At 44.8% G+C, this 18,411-nt stretch overlaps 2 protein-coding genes across 2 annotated transcripts; both read left to right on the top strand.

Moving 5' to 3' along the window:
- The first annotated feature begins 144 nt into the window (after positions 1 to 144).
- On the top strand, positions 145 to 18,195 carry LOC108111423 (prolyl 4-hydroxylase subunit alpha-1). The gene is made up of 9 exons (XM_017220882.2): positions 145 to 467; positions 8,374 to 8,566; positions 14,052 to 14,360; positions 14,463 to 14,650; positions 16,354 to 16,523; positions 16,583 to 17,065; positions 17,124 to 17,189; positions 17,626 to 17,791; positions 17,855 to 18,195. The coding sequence occupies exons 2-9, from the start codon at positions 8,382 to 8,384 to the stop codon at positions 17,938 to 17,940; spliced, it is 1,653 nt and encodes a 550-aa protein (XP_017076371.2). The 5' UTR covers positions 145 to 467; positions 8,374 to 8,381; the 3' UTR covers positions 17,941 to 18,195.
- LOC108111422 (probable basic-leucine zipper transcription factor R) lies at positions 8,642 to 13,627 on the top strand. Its single transcript, XM_017220881.2, has 2 exons — positions 8,642 to 12,962; positions 13,033 to 13,627. Exons 1-2 carry the CDS (start codon positions 11,592 to 11,594, stop codon positions 13,366 to 13,368), a joined length of 1,707 nt encoding a protein of 568 aa, XP_017076370.1. The 5' UTR covers positions 8,642 to 11,591; the 3' UTR covers positions 13,369 to 13,627.
- Positions 18,196 to 18,411: the final 216 nt, after the last annotated feature.

Genomic DNA, 18,411 nt, shown 5'->3' with positions numbered 1-18,411 from the left:
CAGTGGAATGTATGTGTAGTTTCGCTCTCCGTTTCGGAGTGTAGGTGTGAAGTGCTCTCTTGCTCTCTGAGTTTTCCAGTTCATGAAACCAGAAACTTGCTCTTGCTGGAAGTCTGTATTTATCTACGTTCGAGGCGGCAACAAAACAAACTCAGTTCCATTCGGTATTTCTCAACGCGCGGACGCGAATTGAAGAGAAACCCTTTAAAATTACAGAATAAACTAAAGAAAAGAGGGACCTGCTCCTCGAGACAAGAGAAAACACTCCTGAAATCGGTTCTAAACGAAAATACCCAAAAGATACGTGTACTGTGTGCTACGGGTTGAAAGTGGAAATGTATCTATAAGATACAGAGTGCGGGCGGGCGATGCAATCGAGGTGTTCTCAAAGAATTGTAAACAAAGAAGGCGGCGAGATTCATTGACATCCATCGAGATCCAGCAACAAGTTCCCAGCAAGCCACTAGGTAAGCCAAAGAATCCCTCAGATATAATTTCTAGAACTTCTGACGTGTTTCTCCTGTCGGCTTCCGTCGTGCACTGATAACAATAATGGGGACTTTACGACAAATGCGGAATGTGGGCCAGCTAAATTGAATATTCGATTTTGATTAGAGAGAAATGCTGCTCTGGTGACGAACGCTGAACTGATTTCCCATTCAGCTGCTTTCTGTGCCCGTGCCTATATATTATATGCACTTGTTGTCACCACATGGCGATCCAATTGACCGCTTCTGCCCCCACATATTCCCCACTTCCTACAGATGCTCTGTCTTCCCTTCCCTCTCCTTGCCGCTGGCGATAAGCCTCTAAATATCTGGACTCGAAAAAGTGTGTGCGGTCATAGGCATATGTATGTGTGTGTGTTTCTATGTCCGTCTGGGTGTGTTTATATAATGGGGACTGGGGGCGCAAAGGAGGAAGTGCCGCAGTCACGTAGTCAATTGTCGGCATTTGTTTTGGTTGCGTTTCTTGTGCACTTCATCTTCAGTTTGATCTCTCTGCTCTCTTCTGTGCGGCTCTTTTCCTGGAAAAGGCTTCCAATCCACCCTTGAGTGGGAGTGGAACTAGTCCTTGAACTAGTTCTCGCGATGTGTTGCCAACCATGGGGAAAAAGGATGTTCCTAAAAAAACTTTTTAAACACTTTTTTCTATAATTAAAGATTATTTAAGAGATATCAGGAATAAGGAGATTTCTTTCAGTATAATCACAATTATTGGAAACGATTGTTTGTGGAACTACTTAAGAATTATTATTACAGAAATATTTACTCGTTACTAAGCCAACTAATTTAAAAAGGTGATAAGCTGAGCTTTTTATCGTATCAATCTGTTACTTTATTATAAGTAAGATATATTATTCCCCCAAGGTCTCATAATTTCCCCTGTTAAGGTCAAAGGATATATCCAAGTTCTATTACCACAACTTATCCCAGACACAAACCTTATTTAGCAATTCGAATCAGCTTATATGGCTTATCCGATTGGAGACACTTCACCAATTAGAGTCTGGTTTGGATGATTAATGGGTATGAGTATTTTTAAAAACACAAACGACTCCAATAGCTTCAATTAACTTACGAGTTAGGTGTGCTAATTTATGAACTTTATAATTTAGCCAGGTTCTTCTCGTTCGATGCTCCCCGCTCGCGTTATTCGGCCTCTCGGCTTTAAGCCCATTTGATCAGTATTTGCTTGCTAATTAGTGCGGCAATGACAACCGGTTGGTCATAATAGAGATGGATGCGAAAGCAAAAGTGGCTGCTGCCTGGCCAAAATGAAAACCAAATCCGAATCGAACTTCAGGTGGGGAATGCGAGGAAAGTGATGACAAGGAGGCTGCCGTTTGGCCCACTTCCTTGTCTGGCATGCGAGCATTTTCCCACTTTTTTCCCAGCTCATCTTTCGCTCCAATGATGTTCGCCATCGACTTTGAACCGGTTTGATATTGCGATTTCCATCGGGGGACGTCGTTTATGCTTACTTTTCAAGGTGAATTGTAAAATTTATGTGTGCACACGCTCCATGACGGCATCTGTCTGACATTCATGGGTTAGCATCGGGGGCCATCAGGGTGTTAAAGGGGGTTGGCTGGTAGGGGGAAGAGCTGCGAACATTTGTCATTCATTACTAATTAGCAAACTCGCTGAATGCACTTGAATCACTTCCGCCGAGTCCTTCCTTCCTGCCTACTGAATATTTAACGCGAATGCCGTTTTCCCCAGTACAGAGAGAATAAATTTCTGATCAGAATCATATTTGAAATATTTCAAGCGACATCTTCTGTCAGTAGGTTATCAGAGAAGCCTTAGAATCTTCTAGTTTCAAGTTTCTAGAAGAGATTTATGATAGTATGCAGCAGAAATCTCAAAGACACATGTTTCCTCTCCTACTTTCAATTTTTCCGCCAGTGTTGGGTCTTTTCTTTGGGTTCGTGGGGTTAGACAAAGTTGTGGCAATCAAATTAACGCTTATGGAATTGAAAAGTTTGTGCCCTGCGAGCAGAACTTTTGCTAGCAGACAAATCATATTACCCCCGACGACTCCCAGTTCTCGGGGCAACTGCAATATGTGGCCTGGAAAATGCCACGCGCTCTTGGCCTGGCCAACTCAATTACACTTAACCAAATTGTTTGCATAATTTGCACAAACTAGGCAGCCCGAGACCATGATTTTCCCACTCAGAACTCTTTTCTGCGTATCAGCAAAGTGGAGATACCTCTTTCGGTGGTTAGGGCAAAGTTTGTGCCAACGATGAGGGTATTAAAGCCATGATGATGATGAAGTGGTTATGCCGAGGCGCGTCTAACGAGCTCCATTAAGTCAGTTAATTAAAGAAAAACTCGGAATCAAATTACAGTGCCGGCGAAGAAGAAATCGACGGGTCGATTCGATGCGATTTTAATTATGCATTCGATCGACGAGCAGAGCCACGCAAATTGGCCAAATTTGATGGGAGAGGGGCTGCAGGGTTGGTGGGCTGGCAGGTGGGGAGGAAGCCGTACCCTCGGCGGATTCCGAATGGGCAAATGTCACAGCAGGCATGGGAAATACAGATGGAGTCCATGTGGGGAAGGTCAGTTCGGGGGCTGGGGGCCTGACATTTAGCAGATGGCAGACTGCGGTGGCAGCAGTTTGGCGACTTCGTGCCACATTAACAGCAACTGGCCCAAAGAGACAATGTGGCGAAAAGAGCTCAGCGATTTCCACGAGCTTGCCGACAGCTCACAAATGCCAGGGCTCAAAGATCAGGTACAGAGGGAGAATCACTAACTGGAAGTTTATATTTTTAACTAGTAAAAAGTTATCTCAGATGGTCTCAGATTAATATTCCGAATTTCTAAAACTCTTAATTATTTGGCAACATCTCTTCATTATTGGCTAAGCAAACAAATCATGCAATTAATTCTATTTTAATTAGGCTTTTAATAATATCGCATCAATAATGAAGACACAATCAATACAAAATTGAAAAGGCTCCACCCAGAAACCGATTCAAGTTTTATTTGGCGTCATTAATTCTTAGAAACTTGTTTCTAGAAGGCATTCAAAGAGGAGCTAGAAATGCCCGAAGACAATGCCAGTTTCTGATAAATGTTATGATTAAATATTTTTATATTAGACAAATTTATACTTGATTTTGAAACGTTAAACGTTAGTTTCTTGCACTGCTAAGCTGAGATTAATTAATGTCCCCCAAACAGAAGATGTGGAACAGATAGCATTCATAATATTTGGTCAGTTCTGCTTCCCCCGCAAAGAGATAAATATTTATAGATTTTAAAACGCTTTTACTCAGATAGAGTCGAGCGTCATTAGGAAAACGTGTTTTATGATAACGTCTTATTTAAATATTTACTTAGAAATGCGAATTTAAGGTGTTAAATTAAGCAAAGGTGTTAGTTTCTCTCAGTGTAGCGGTTGGAGTTCCAAATTTGCTGCTGAGGAACGGTTATGAGTCCGCTCTAGGTAGCTCATAAATGTCAGTGCTGCTGCTGGGCCACTGTTGGTTGAGTTATGGTCTTAACCCCGTCCATCTCGGAGTCGCTTGAGCAGCTTCCTCGACTTCGCCGGTCATAAAATTGATGGACGACATTGTGGGGGCCACGATAACCATAGATGAACAGACCAGCAAACCTACTATTCACCTGCCAGTCGGCCTTGCAAATGTTGCCAACGCTTCACACCTAGACACCCACTCCCAGGGAGGGGGGTGTGATAAGCCACCCACAGCATTTGCACCTGAATAATGATGTCGTGTCTGCTCAAATTGTCCCGTTGCATTTTATAGAATTGGTGCCGTTTGCTGACAGTTTCATTTGAGGGAAAGTGTGGCAGATCTGCGGGCAAAGGGGAAGGAGTTTCCCAGGAAGCAGGTGAATATGCTGCTCTCGATAAGCGAGGTGCCATTGTGTGGGACAGGTGGCACAGTGAAAGGTCCCCGAAGTGGACAAGTGCTGTGGCAATGGAGAGACACTTAGGGATGACAAGGATGCTATGCTACCAAAAAATAGCACTACAATTTAGGCACACCTTTAATTGCTGTCTTGCTATGTTGGCTAGTCAGCTATATCTTAAAATTTATCGTATAGAACATAACCCTATAACCTTAAAGAAACTCCACTGTTGCCAGCCAATACCATATAGTATAGACAACCAGGTCACAGTTAGCAACTTTTTTGCTGTGGCAACAAGGACGCCTTTTTGCCAGGTAGGAAACATTTGCTGACTGGCCAGGTGCGATGCGAGTAATGCTAGTTCCCTGTCACCTGGCACAAGAGTATCTGCGTATCTGTATCCGTGGGGCAGTCAACCATCTCCATTTTCATTTTTCCATCGCCACTTTTCGCAGTCAGTCAGTGGGTCGAACATTGAGCTTAGTCAGCGTTTTGCACACAAAATATTTCATAACTTAATTGCAGCCGGGCGCAAGATAACACAATTTTGTCGAACAAAAGCCGGCAGCAAATTCATTTTCATTTCTCCCCGCTTTTCCTCGGAAAAGTGCAGTAAAATCACGAAGAAGAAGAGGCATCGAACATTGTTGCTGGTTGCTGGATTGCTGGCTGCCAGATTGCTGGATTGCATAAGGCACAGAATACACGCAAGCCAAAAAATGCCGAGCCAGCTTTTCTGTTGGTTTTTTATTTCTGGGGGCGGACTGTGAAGAAGAGGCGTGCCAGTTGGCAGTGTGGCGAATGCAATCCGATGACGAAAGTCCATTTCATTGCAGCACAATGCGCACCGCAAGAAGTGCAAAAAGTGGTGATGATGAGGCGTGAATCGAAGTTGATTGAGAGATTAGTTTGCCCAACTAACCAGAAGAGGAGGTGTGATGAAAGTGAAGGAAAATCATCGTCTTGACTGGGCTGGAAATCGAATTTTCCTCGGTCATGCATTAATTTCCGTAACCATATCAACTTTCTGCTCTCTTCCACTCGGTTGAAGTTTGTAATTTGCTGCCAATTAGTTTAACGTGAAATCCAATTTCAGCTTTGTCCTGGGAAAGTCCTCGTCCTTTGGCCGCTTTAACCGCAGTCCATCGTAATTAGAGCTGCCTGACATTTATTCCTGCTGCCAGCTCCCTGTTAAATATTGATAATTTCACATTTTGCACGTTTTGAATATGCGGTTCGTTTGTATGCCACTCTGACTTTATGGGCCCCCATCATTTTGATCGACCAGAAATGTGAGTAATCCCCTGCTGAACGTTCAGACAACTTGGCAGGTGATTCTGCATTGCAAATACTCATGTATATATGTATATTTATTCACTTATCTTTATTACCTTTTTTTCTGTTTGGCTCGATAACAAGGGTAATGTGTTAACTGCAGTACATAAGCCCGATCGCAACTCGTAAATTGTGTCTTTTATTGAATGGAATTGATTTTAACGGCCCCACTTTGATTTGATTTTTAAATATTGCCATAAAGACGTTTTATACAATACGGCCAAATTATCGCTAATACGCTGACATTTATAGTTGAGAACGTTTCGAGAGCCGTCTTAGTCCCGATTATCTTCATGTTTTCATTATACTTAAGTATATAAGCTGGTGCTTAGCGTAGTTTTATTTGATGTATCTGTAACTTCTTTATGTTGTAGGTTTATTATAGAAGTATGTGGAGACTGTTAGGTATACTTAAAGGCAGCTTTAAGATGATTATAGCCAAAGTCAGCTATATGAAGGTATAAATAATGTAACATGGAATGTTTTTAGATAAATAAACATCTGAAAAAGATACAACTTGTTAAGAAACTTCTTTACATAAAGAGCTACCCCCATTAACAACTTACGAACTGCACCTTACAGCCACCAAACGCACCTTATTTCAGCATTGCATGGGTGGTCGCTCTTCCGGCTGTTTAAAATTCTTTGGCTGAAATGTTGCAACTCGTGGCAACAAACATTCGCCTCTGTGGCACTGGAATTCTTGCAATGAAAGCAAATTATTTGGACCACACTTAATGGAGAGCGTGGGGCGGCCGCTGGGGAGTTCGGTGAACTTGCTGGAGTCCCCATTCCTCTCGGACTGCAGATGAAATAATATTTGCATTTCAATAAGTTTGATTGTGTAACGCGGTTTGGGAGAACCGTTAAGGGTTTGGTCATCATCACTCACAATGAAAGGTTTCTGTGCGGCTTTATTCCCCGCTGCAGCGACGCGTATCTGTGAGATACATTTGCATAAGTAACGGAGTTCTTTGAACCCCAATTAATTTCCCATACAGAGAGAGATGCAGGGCCAACCTAGCCAGAAACTATCTATCTATCTAGTCTACTATCTGGCATCAGGAACATCAGTCTCAAACTGGAAAGCCAAATGGAATGAAATAGAATGACCAGGTCGTAAAACTTAATAGCTGTTGCCCTCGTTCTGATCAGAGTCTCGAAATTCCCAACTAGAAATGGAAATCCAAATAGACTTAGTAAGGGGCTAACCGGTCTGGGCGAGATTATTCAATATTTGCTGACAGCCGGGTTGGCTTTTAACACATGTTAGCTGACATAAATCGTAGTTGCCTTCGCCTCGGAGCATCCATAATTCCGGGCAGAAGTGGCCAGAAGTGTTGGCCAAAATGCCGCATATTAATATCAGATCTTATCTCCCGAGTGACTGATTAATGTGAGCAATTACCTGCCCAAGTACGAGACTGTCTGTCTGTCTGTTTGACTTTCTTGACTTGCCAGAATTAATTACTGCTGATTAATTATTCAACGCCCACTGCCTTGGAGAGCATACATCAGCATCGTCCTTGTGGTTTTTGGAGGACTTTTTGGGCCACCACCACCACCACCCGCTCTACCTCTCGACGAACGTCTTCAATATCCAAATTGAGTGCCACAAAACATCGCTTATCTTAAAGATGCGAGTTAACAGCGCGCGGCTAATTAATATCAATTAAAATTTATTGGCACGTTAACTAAGCCGCAATCTATGTGGCCCGCCCCGAAAAACGGAACTGGAAACAAACTTGAATTCGGTGTTCCTGTCAGGCGAGACGGATGGCTTAGCATTGGCTTAAACAAACTGCGGTTTATAGCCATATATATGAAACTTGATACCTCATAAGATGCAAAGCCGTTTGCAAGGAGACTTTTACAAGTGACTAACTGAATGAACGGGTTGGTTAATAGGGCCTTTACTGTTATGTGTTTGATAAATATCTGTTTGATGTTTCACTTACTTGGTAGGGTTTCTTTACTGCGTCAGTACCAGTTAGATGAACTCGCAAATGGTCCTTTCAAAGGCCATTCAGTTGTTGCCGAATTCTGAGTTGTACTCCCAAATTATCTTCTTGATAAAACCCCTTAAAGTAGCAAAGCCTCCGTTTGAGATGCAAAGTAATGCTGGGTAGGTATCTGAAATTGAAAATTTTGCTCGTTCCACTTCTGGCTGTGACAAATTGGCGAATAGCACATCAGTCAATGGAAGCCTTCTAGGGGCAGTAAGGGAACCATATAAATTGCAAATTGTTTCTGGCAAAGGAAATACTGGCACTTAAAGAGCATTTCTCCGTTCAGTGGAGTGCCATCGAATGGTCTTGGACCCGTTTTACTGTCGTCGGCGCGTTGTGAGCGCCGTAAAGTAAACGCCATAAAACAATCGCTCGATGGCAGGTCAAATTAAAAAACGCTCATTAAAATAAATTGGCGAATGCCCAAACCCAAGCAGCGGCTGCCCCGCGACTCAGAAATTCTATATGGCAGCTAGAATCGGTAGTGGAATTAATCGATACAACAGTCGATTTCGAGTTCAGTGAGCTTGGAGCTTCTACTTCACACATGGCCGGAGACTTAAGGCCAAAATCGATGGCCGAACCATGTTTTTCTTATAACTTAAATTCACGAGTTTTCCCTCTTCTTGCAGACTTTAAAATGGCAGCGGACTGGCGATTGATGTGCCTCCTGGGAGTCCTGCTCCTGGTGGGCGCGCCTGTAAGCGGGGAGGTCTTTACGGCCCTGGCCGAGATGGAGGAACTACTTGAGACTGAATCCGTACTGATTACCAACCTGGAGGGCTACATACGCGTGCAGGAGAACAAGCTGAACTTCCTCAAAAAGTGAGTATTGATTTCCCGAATTCACTGAACTTAATTGGGCTTAAATAACATTTAAGTAATTAATTGGGAAGCCTTGATTTTAATGGCTTTAAATTGCATTTCCCTGCTTGCAAAATGCAGGTTTATACTTTTTAATAAACTCTGCTTGGTTATTGTTTGGGAAATCCCACATTCTAAAACTTAATTAAATTTGGAAATGTACAATCGTGTTGTTCGAGCTCACAGTTTTCGTAATTGACCCATTGAGAGCGGTTAGCAGGCATTTTCATTTGCCCATAACGAAAAAACAAATGCAATTACTAATTAGTTGCTTTGTTTACCAACGGGCAGAAAAACGTTCCCTTTCTATTTAATTAACCCAAACGAATTTGGCCTTTCGATTTGTAGCCCATTTTTGCCGCTTTGCTTGACTAGTGAGTGACTTTGATAGTTGTTATTAAATATAGTCAGAGCAGAAATGGTTTTGCCATTTAAATATGTTTTAAATTCAGGGTAAATGGAAGGGCTTTCTCAATCCAGAGTTTGTATATTTTTTTGTAATTTAATATTTTTAAGGCAGCATTGGTAGTCAAAGAGTTGCTCCAGATAGTTTCATGTTTTTACAGTCCTTGATACTTTTAGTTTCGAGTTTCATTTTAATTATTCTTTAACAATGTGCAGAAAGCATTTTTATATTTACAAATTGCTGCTTAATAAATTCAAGGTAAAGATACTTCATTATTTGTAACAGAGTTCAAGGGAAGAAGCCATGTTCAAGTTAGTTTTAAGAGCCAGACCTAGTTAGTAGGTGTGTTCTGAAGACCCAACCTTATAAGACCAGCTCCAGCGAACCCGTATGCTACTTAGCATAAATACTTCTTATGGTAATGCTGGCAAGATGTTGCTAGTCCGTGAATGGGGGACTTGAATGAGGTTCAGGTAGCCGCCTGCATTCTGGTAATTACTTTGCCACGTGCGAGGGGCAGCTGTTGCACGCACCTAGACACCACTATATATAGACTTATATAACTGCATCTGTATCTGTAGCTGAGAAGGCGCCCCACACACACTCACACACATAATGGCAGATACGTATCTTTTGCCTACACAAGAACAGGATCTATATGGCACAACATATATAGGACTTATATGACAACTGGCAGCGGAAATAATATGGGGGAGAAAGCAGGGAACAGGGTGCAGGATGCGGTGAGGCAACTCCCCTAATCAAATAATGCCAGTCGCACTCAGAACTCAGCACTGAAAACGCAGGACTCAGGATCTGTCTTATGCGGCTGTTCCTGTTCTGTTGCTGCTCTGTTTCTGCATTTGTACCTTGGCTTTGTCACAACAAAGGACAAGACAGGATCCTCGCAGCGAGCAGCAGACAGCAAACAGCTGACAGCTGTGAGCCTGCTGTCTCTGTTCCTCTTCTGCCTCCGAATGCGTTATCCTTGTGCGCTGTCATTGCCCTGCCTTTGAGCATCTGAGTATCCTTCGGATGCAGAATCCCCCCCGCACTGATGTCGCGTGCCGTCTGCCGGCGTTTAAGTTTTAATGCCTCCTAAACTCTCTCTCACTGGCCAGCTGTTGGTGCCTCCAATTCCTGGCTAATCCGCTTGACAGCCGCCCTATGGCTGCGCTGATTTGCTTTTGGCCGAAAGGCAATTAAATTGGCCACCGCAGCGGGACAAAAGGACAGCACGCGTGCATCCAATCTGCGGGGCCCAAAGGCCTAGGCGTACGTGCATGTGGGAGGTGAGATCCGGATCCGGATAAAGTTGGCCCACGAACATAACGTATTCCGCGGCTTTTCCAGTGGCAACCGAATGTAACGGTCGCTTGGGCACCAGAAATCAGGGGAGGGGCTGCCTTTAGGGAAGGTTTTCGCTCTGCGCTGAACAAGTATTTGCTTTTAAGGAAAGAGATCGACGGGGAACTACCCCTTGATTTTATTAATCATAAATGATGTTTGATTACTTTATATTAACGATAAAAGAATAAACACAAATCGTATTCTAATTTAACTAGTTCTTAGTTTTTAAAGCTTGTTTGTTTTTAATTTGTTTATAGAACAGAAATAATAAAACTTGATATGGGACTGAGAGCTCTAGTTTATGACTTGCCGCATTTATGGCAGCAATATGTGCATATTAAGCTAAACTGTTTTATGAAAGCCAGCAGTTAAAGTTTATTTTGTCAGTTGACGGCTATATGTTAGGTATTTTAGAACCAAAACTTGATATGTTTTCAGCTACTAATAAACTTTTTAAGATATTTCTAAAAACAGATAGAGCAGGAGTAAACTTAGTATGCACAAATCAAAGCAACTAGTTCTTATGACAAAATTCCAGAATAAAAACATTCAAATTAGGTATATAGTGTCATATCTTTGGTGGTGACACAGTGCTGATATGATCTGGTTATATGTACATATAATCCCCTTCAGCTGTAAAAGACATCCATCATACCCCATAACATAAATTCTAAGCGGTATCAAAACAGAATTGAAGCCGCGAGGGAGCGCATATGAGTTGGTAAATAAGAATTAAAAACGCTGATAAAGCGAGCCGAATGGAACGCCGGCTGCTCCTGCAATTCGCCAGGGGTTTTTAGGCTTTAGTTTGGGTTTGGGCAGAGCTGAAATGTCTCAGTTGGAAGTGAAATGGGTTTCAACCCTCGTTCGCCGCGCAGGAGCAGATGTTTCTGCGTTTCTCCGTTCTGGCCTAATGGAACGCGCCAAACACAGTCGGTCATTGTACGGGTGTCTTATGTACAAGTAAATGGTGTTTGTGTGGGGTGGGGTACGACTCGGAGCACGATCCACTCGACTGCGCGCCGGCGCAGGAAGTGGAGGAAGTTGCTGTAGTTGAGGAGTTGCCGGCTGGAACGGCTCTTTAGATCAGTCGAGTCGCAGTTGCCGAGGTGAACGGATCGTAGATCTTACAAACGGAGAGTGAAAAGTGCTAGGAACCCGAAAAGAAATCGAGCAAGAACACCCCTTAAAGGTTGCGGAGTAACCACCAGTAACCAGTACAGTGCCAACATGTCGCAGCATAATTATACGAACCCGGCATTCTGCCAGAACAGCGAGTTTTACCCGGTGCCCAGCAGCAACTCCTCCTCGCGTGGAGTGGACTCCATCTACAACAGGAGTCTCCAGATGAGTTTTGGGGCAGCGGCTCCGCGTTCTGGCCATGCCACGCCCACACGAGATCCCCGCGAGGGTCCCCTGCGAATGCAACGTAGCATGTCCACGCGATCGGTGACGCGGAAACAACACCAGCAGCAGCAGCAACAGCAGCAGCAACAGCTGCAACATCAGGCCAAGCAGCAGCAGTATCAGCAGCAATCATCTAGTGGCCGCTATGCCTTGGTTCCCCTGGAGGAACTGAACAGCAGTAGGGCCAGCAGATATGCCATAGTTCCCGGCCAAGCAGCCCAGAGACTGGCCAGATCGCAGGATAACCTAGATCGGTATAGCTCCCGTCATGGCCTGCATGAGGAGGAGGAGCCGCACTCCTTTCACGAAGAGCCCCACCAGGAGACACAGTTCGCCAGCTTGCCACCTATACTAAATCTACCGCCCAAGCCCAGAAATAACAATAATAACTCCGCCAATCCCAATCAAACGCAGATTAAGCCTGCCTTCAGCAGTGATTTCGGCAGCAAGACCTTTTTGATTGTGGATAAAAACAGCAACCAGAGGTACCAGATGGTTCCCACCGCCGAGGATGAGGAGCTGGTGGACGAGAACCAGGAGATCATACAGATGCACAACGGCCGGGCCCATCGGTATGCCGTGGTGCCCACCGATGCAGATGATGATGACTTGGCCGAGGAGCAGGAGCAGCAGGAAACCTGCCTCAGTAATATGGAGCTGAGTCAGCAATATGCTGCCAGGACTTCAACGCCGCAGCAAAGGAATGCAGTAGCTGCCACCAGAGCCTTGCACGAACTCCTGACCACGCCCAGGAAAATGCAGCCGCCACCGAGGTTGGCCCACTCCACGCCCAGGAATGCCGCCCACCACGAGCAGTTGCAGATGGAACGCAGGCTGGAGATCTACAAGAGCCAGCAGATCTACCAGAGTCAGCAGGTTGCTGCAGTGATTGGGGCTCCACCAGCCTTACCCCAACGACAGAACCGGCTTTCCCCCCAGAGACTCCACTACGAGACCGTGAAGCCGCTTCCCATGCAGATGGCTGATCGTTCCATGGCCGTCATCAGCCCCAGGGTTCAGGAGCAGGATCCGGACAGGGAACAGGACATGAGCAGCATTCAGGGAAAGGGAAAGAACAACAATTCCTATCCCCAGAAGATGGCCAATGCCACGATTACCTTGGCCGTGGTGTCCCTGATGCTCGTGTTGGGCAGCACCATGAATGCGGCTCTCATCGTCTACATGATCGCACACGTAAGTAGTTAGAAACATTTTTGGTTTTGTCAAGAAAAACATTTGAATAACTTCATTTTCCTTTCGGCAGTTTGGGAAATCCTTCTACCTGCAGTTTGGCCTGGTGGCCTCCATTTCTGGAATGGGGCTTGGCTTCCTGGGCTTCAAGTCGCGCCACTGCGACTGGCTGCCGAACAGGAGCTATAGTTCCGGCTACATCCTGGTGACCGTGTTTTGCCTCTTCAAGTCCTGTGGCCTGCTAGTGATTCTCGTGGTGGACCCCTTCCCCGGCTTTCCTGTCCACGATGTGACCACTGGAGTCATCCTGGGACTTTCCACCTTCACCATGTTCTTCATCGGACTGGGTGTGCTGGGCAGCTTGTGGTGCCACCGACCACCGCCAGACAACCGCGTCAACGTGGTGTAATCCCACGGAGTTAGTTCTTAGTCTCTAATTAGTTGTACACCATCCACTTGGACTTCAAAAATCGACACACCAAACGGCTAAAAGACCAAAAACAAAGCATTAGATTAATAACCAGAGGAAGATCATCATCCCCCGAAACGACTGTAAATAACAAGTGGGTTGTACTTACTGCTAGATCATAGTTTGTTTAACTTATTGTTCACCTTTGTGTAGGCTAAGAATGTTTCGCTGTAAGAATAAAATAAAGGCACCTGATTACCAATAACTTTGGTTTTTATTTATAGAAGATAGCTTTTATGGACTGAGCTTAAACTAAATGCAGGTCAAAAAGTTGATTCAGCAAAAATGCTGCTCAGCTTGATGAATAAGTAAGAGAGCTCCGAGCAACTTTAAGACAATAAGTTTGCTAGATAAGCAACCCATTAAGAGCCAATGCATTTTTAAATGGGAAACTGGGTAAAACATTGCTATTTTCCCTACTTAAGCTTATTGTTTCTGCATTTTCTTATTGGTAAACAAGGAAGTTACGCCATTTTGTTTGAGCTGTAGCTTATTTTTGCCGCAGGACTTGGCCAAGTTCAAACTTTGGCTTTGCCTTCCACTAGTTGTAATGCAATTTGCCTGCTCGCGAAAAGCACTTAGTGAACTGTCTGCTAAGTTTTTGCTCTCTCCTTAAATTGCAGTAAGATGGACGAGTACCAGAGGGAGCACGCAGATGCCTCCAGCGATATTACCGGCTACGTATCCAACCCAATTAATGCTTATTTGCTGACCAAGCGTCTTACCACCGACTGGCGCCAGGTGGAGAACCTCATGGAGCATGACGTGGGCACCGACTTCGTGCAAAACATCACCCAGTATCGAAGTGTCTTGAAGTTCCCCTCCGACGAGGATCTCAATGGGGCAGCGGTGGCCTTGCTCCGCCTGCAGGACACCTACCAACTGGACACCTCGAGTGTGGCCAGGGGGAAGCTCAACGGCATTCAGTACAGGTGAGTTTGGCCAAAAAAATAAACAACTTGGAAATTGGAAACTTGCCATATATTTGGCCAACGTCCCTGGGATATTCAGTGACCAAGTTTATTGTCCCGCAGCACGGAAATGTCCTCGGACGACTGTTTCGAGCTGGGAAGACAATCGTACGTGAACCACGACTACTACCACACGGTGCTCTGGATGAACGAGGCGATGGCCCGCATGCTGGAGGAGCCGAGCAACCACACCCAGAGTTTCACCAAGGCCGACATCCTCGAGTACCTGGCCTTCTCCACCTACAAGGAGGGTGAGTTCAAGTCCAGTTCGGCTCCTTTTTGTCTGTCCAAAGTGCTTGGATGCACTTGGAAAAACAAGTACTTAAAATGTGGCAGAAATGTTGTACTTCTGCCTCGATCTATAAGCTTAACTCCAAGTAAAAGATAATATTTACTTTGGTTGGTTAAAGAGTTTTAAACCTGACACCACTTTCATTCTCCCCTAAAACTAGAAATGGTCCTTAAATGAAATTTCGGTAATTAAATTCTCAGAGTGTGTTGGCTGTCCCAGCTCGTTGTTGTCCTAGCTCGTTTGCATGGCTCTTTCGAGGTCCATTTGGTTGCAGGAAATTGCACTCTGTCCCCGGCCACTTGCCTCCTCTCCCACCACCGCGTGCCCCTCGCCTCTTTCCACACTTTCCATACTTTTCACCTGGAGCCGCTCTTAGGGCCCTCCATTAAGTGCGTTAAAGTGTTGGCCATCTGCAGCCAGTGCGACATTGTTGCGGCCAAGAGGCACCATCACGTAGTTCAGGCCAGGATCGGCACGTCCTTTCGCCAGGGAGCTGTGTGCTTTATTAACGTCTTATTACCCCGGTTAGCAGCCCCATCCGTTCGCCAATGACCTGGCACACGTATCTGTTTCTTCAGTGGGTGCTCCTTGCTTTCTAGATGGCTTTACACAGGGAGAAAGGTTGGCGGGGCTTAGGTTTAACGATTAATAAGAATATCTTAGTGTTTCCTATTAAATATAGAATAACTTAAAAATTTGAATGATTTTGATTAATAGTAAATGGAAATATAATATTGTGGCATCCACGTATATTGGAGTATACCTGATGTTAGTCACCTTCCTAAACGATATGAGCAACGTAGTTTCACCTGCGAGTATCTGTTTTCCATCAAGTTGTTGTTGTTTTCTTGCCATGTAGAGAGTTTGGCTCGACACACAACTTATGGGCGTGGCCAGGGGCGGAGAGGAAGTGCCGCCATATTGTGTTGAGGAACGACACGAGAAAACAACACAAATGGGTCCGCCCTCGAGGCAAGTGACAGGCTTTCTGTCACCCAACCACTCAGATCCCGCTCCCGTTTCCCCCTCCCCCTACGCCTGGTGGCACACATGTGTCGGGAGATGCAAATTTAAATTCCTGTCGCCGACAGGGCCTCAGAAGTGGAGGTTGGGTCGGAGGTTAAAGCCGGATTCTTCTACGGGAACTGGCAGGCAAACTTATTAGTCGGGACCACGGATAAATGACTGCCTGGACCTGGACGCAAATGAATAAATAAGTGCGCAGCTTGCAAACTTTGGTAACAATCCAATCGACTTGACAGACAAGCAGTCTCACGAACAGGAAGTTCGAGGTCAGGTTCGAGGTAAAACTTTCAAAGAAACAGTGGCATACTTTCGGGCCGAGCCTTGTTTACTTAGTACGGTATCGCACTTAAGACCCCTTTAGACCCTGATGAATTAATTGTGCGGGTCGGTCAAGTGCGAAACTCTTGACTTTAAATAAGTATTTCACTAAAGTGCTGCTTGTTTATTCATGACATTATAGTAGTAGTAGCTCGTTTAATGGCCGAGTTACTTTGATGTTTTCTCTTTAAAAGTTGTAGCTTTTACTAATAATGAGGAGATATTTAAAAGGTATTCTGAGTGTTCAAGCCCATAACAAGAACTAGTTTAGTATGAAATGGATTGTGTGTGAAAGTTCTTCCTTAACCTTCCTTTTAGGCAACATTGAGAGTGCCCTAACCATGACCAACGAGCTACTACAACTGCTTCCTCACCACGAGAGGGCCAATGGAAACAAACGCTTCTACGAAAAGGAGATTGCCAACCAGTTGCAGTTGAAGAAGATGAAGGGCGACGATGGCACCGATGAGATGCCAAAGTCCGATTTGGTAAGACCCATTTGGAATGAAATCAAAGATCTCTCAGTTCAAGATAGTCCACTCCACAGCCCGTGGCCAAAAGTGATCCCGCCATCTTCGATTTGACTGAGCGCAGAGCCTACGAGATGCTATGTCGGGGTGAACTAAAGCCATCGCCATCGGAGCTGAGACCCTTGAGATGTCGCTATGTCACCAACAATGTGCCCTTCCTGCGATTGGGTCCTCTGAAGCTGGAGGAGGCCAACATGGACCCCTACATCGTGATCTACCACGACGCCATGTACGACAGCGAGATCGATGTAATCAAGCGGATGGCTCGCCCTCGTTTCCGCAGAGCTACGGTCCAAAATTCCGTGACTGGAGCCTTGGAGACGGCGAACTACAGGATCAGCAAGTCCGCCTGGCTAAAAACCAACGAGGATCGGGTGGTTGAGACAGTGGTGCAGCGTACAGCGGATATGACCGGCTTGGACATGGACTCCGCCGAGGAGCTGCAGGTGGTTAACTACGGCATTGGAGGACACTACGAGCCGCACTTTGACTTCGCCAGGGTGAGTTGGCTTAGCAATTCAGATGAAAACCAAATCATTATTTCCCAACCAACTTCAGAAAGAAGAGCAGCGCGCCTTTGAGGGTCTTAATCTGGGCAACCGGATTGCCACCGTACTCTTCTACGTAAGTTTTCCGCATTTTGCCTCTTTTTAATAAAATAATCCGATACGTATGCTTGTGCAAGAGCACATCCTACACAGTTTATAAAATTTTCTGAATTTTTGCTTTATTTGCACAAGCACCAGAATCATTAGTAAGGCTTATTTATAAATAGAGATGCGTAGGTTGCAATGCCCATGAATGGAATTCCATAGCTGGGAATGCAAAGGAACGCACAATGGCAGTAAAATAGATACAAAAACCGAAGCTGCCTTGCAAATGTGGTTTCCCATTTCAATGGAATACTTTTTGCACACAAAGTTGTTTTTAGTCAGCGCCCAATAGTATGCTTTGAAATTGCTAAACTGATACATCTGAATGGCTCACAACTAATTAATTGCTTTTACGAAACTTTTTATACATTACATAAGTTTATAATTTTTGAAACCTTTTATTCTAGATGAGCGATGTGGAGCAGGGCGGAGCCACTGTTTTCACATCCCTCCACACTGCTCTATTCCCCAAGAAGGGGACGGCTGCCTTTTGGATGAACCTGCACAAAGACGGAGAGGGCGATGTGAGGACTCGCCACGCAGCCTGTCCCGTACTCACGGGCACCAAGTGGGGTAAGTTCTTTGTCATTTCTAAGTACCTTTTTTATTTATTAGTTTTAATCACTCACAAAACAGTGTCCAACAAGTGGATCCATGAACGAGGTCAGGAGTTCCGCAGACCCTGCTCCTTGGACGAGGATCACGGCGAGTTCGCCATTTAAGCCGGAGTCTAGTTAGTGAATGCAAAGAATCTTAAATGCGAAATCTTAAATCCTTCGCCATCGGCCATCGACTTCCTATTGTAAATAAAGCATTCAGCCCGGAGAAGGTCGCATCTGTTCTACTTACGGTTTCTACATGTGGAACCACTTCTACCTAGATGTATCTTAGACTCGTATGGAATTTATCTACTTTTGTATATTTGCCTAGGTTAAGTAGTAGAAAAAATTGTAATAAAATCAATATGAAAAACCGTATACCTTTATAAGCAATACCTACCAATTTTCAACAGCGATGGGGTGTCAGGAAAGGCACAACATTTAAAGGACAGCAGAGAGGTTCTCCGATCCGGGGGTGATGTTCGATTAGTGGGTGGCGATTCATCAGCCGGAGGGCTCATCCATCAAGTGCGGTAAGTGGAGCTACGGCTGCATCAGCTGTTAGTCGATACGTGGGTGTGTTTCGAATGGGTT

The sequence above is a fragment of the Drosophila eugracilis genome, unplaced genomic scaffold (assembly GCF_018153835.1).
Source record: "Drosophila eugracilis isolate 14026-0451.02 unplaced genomic scaffold, ASM1815383v1 contig_1781, whole genome shotgun sequence".
Classification (NCBI taxonomy): domain Eukaryota; kingdom Metazoa; phylum Arthropoda; class Insecta; order Diptera; family Drosophilidae; genus Drosophila; species Drosophila eugracilis.
Note: the sequence above shows the minus strand (reverse complement) of the source record. Positions and strands in the feature narration are given on the sequence as shown.

Excerpts from the sequence above, each read along its gene's own strand:
- LOC108111423 (XM_017220882.2), top strand. The coding sequence starts at position 8,382 with ATGGCAGCGGACTGGCGATTGATGTGCCTCCTGGGAGTCCTGCTCCTG. Across the intron at positions 8,567-14,051 it reads AAGCTGAACTTCCTCAAAAA|TAAGATGGACGAGTACCAGA; the intron begins GTGAGTATTGAT and ends CTTAAATTGCAG. Across the intron at positions 14,361-14,462 it reads CTCAACGGCATTCAGTACAG|CACGGAAATGTCCTCGGACG; the intron begins GTGAGTTTGGCC and ends ATTGTCCCGCAG.
- LOC108111422 (XM_017220881.2), top strand. The coding sequence starts at position 11,592 with ATGTCGCAGCATAATTATACGAACCCGGCATTCTGCCAGAACAGCGAG. Across the intron at positions 12,963-13,032 it reads TCGTCTACATGATCGCACAC|TTTGGGAAATCCTTCTACCT; the intron begins GTAAGTAGTTAG and ends TCCTTTCGGCAG.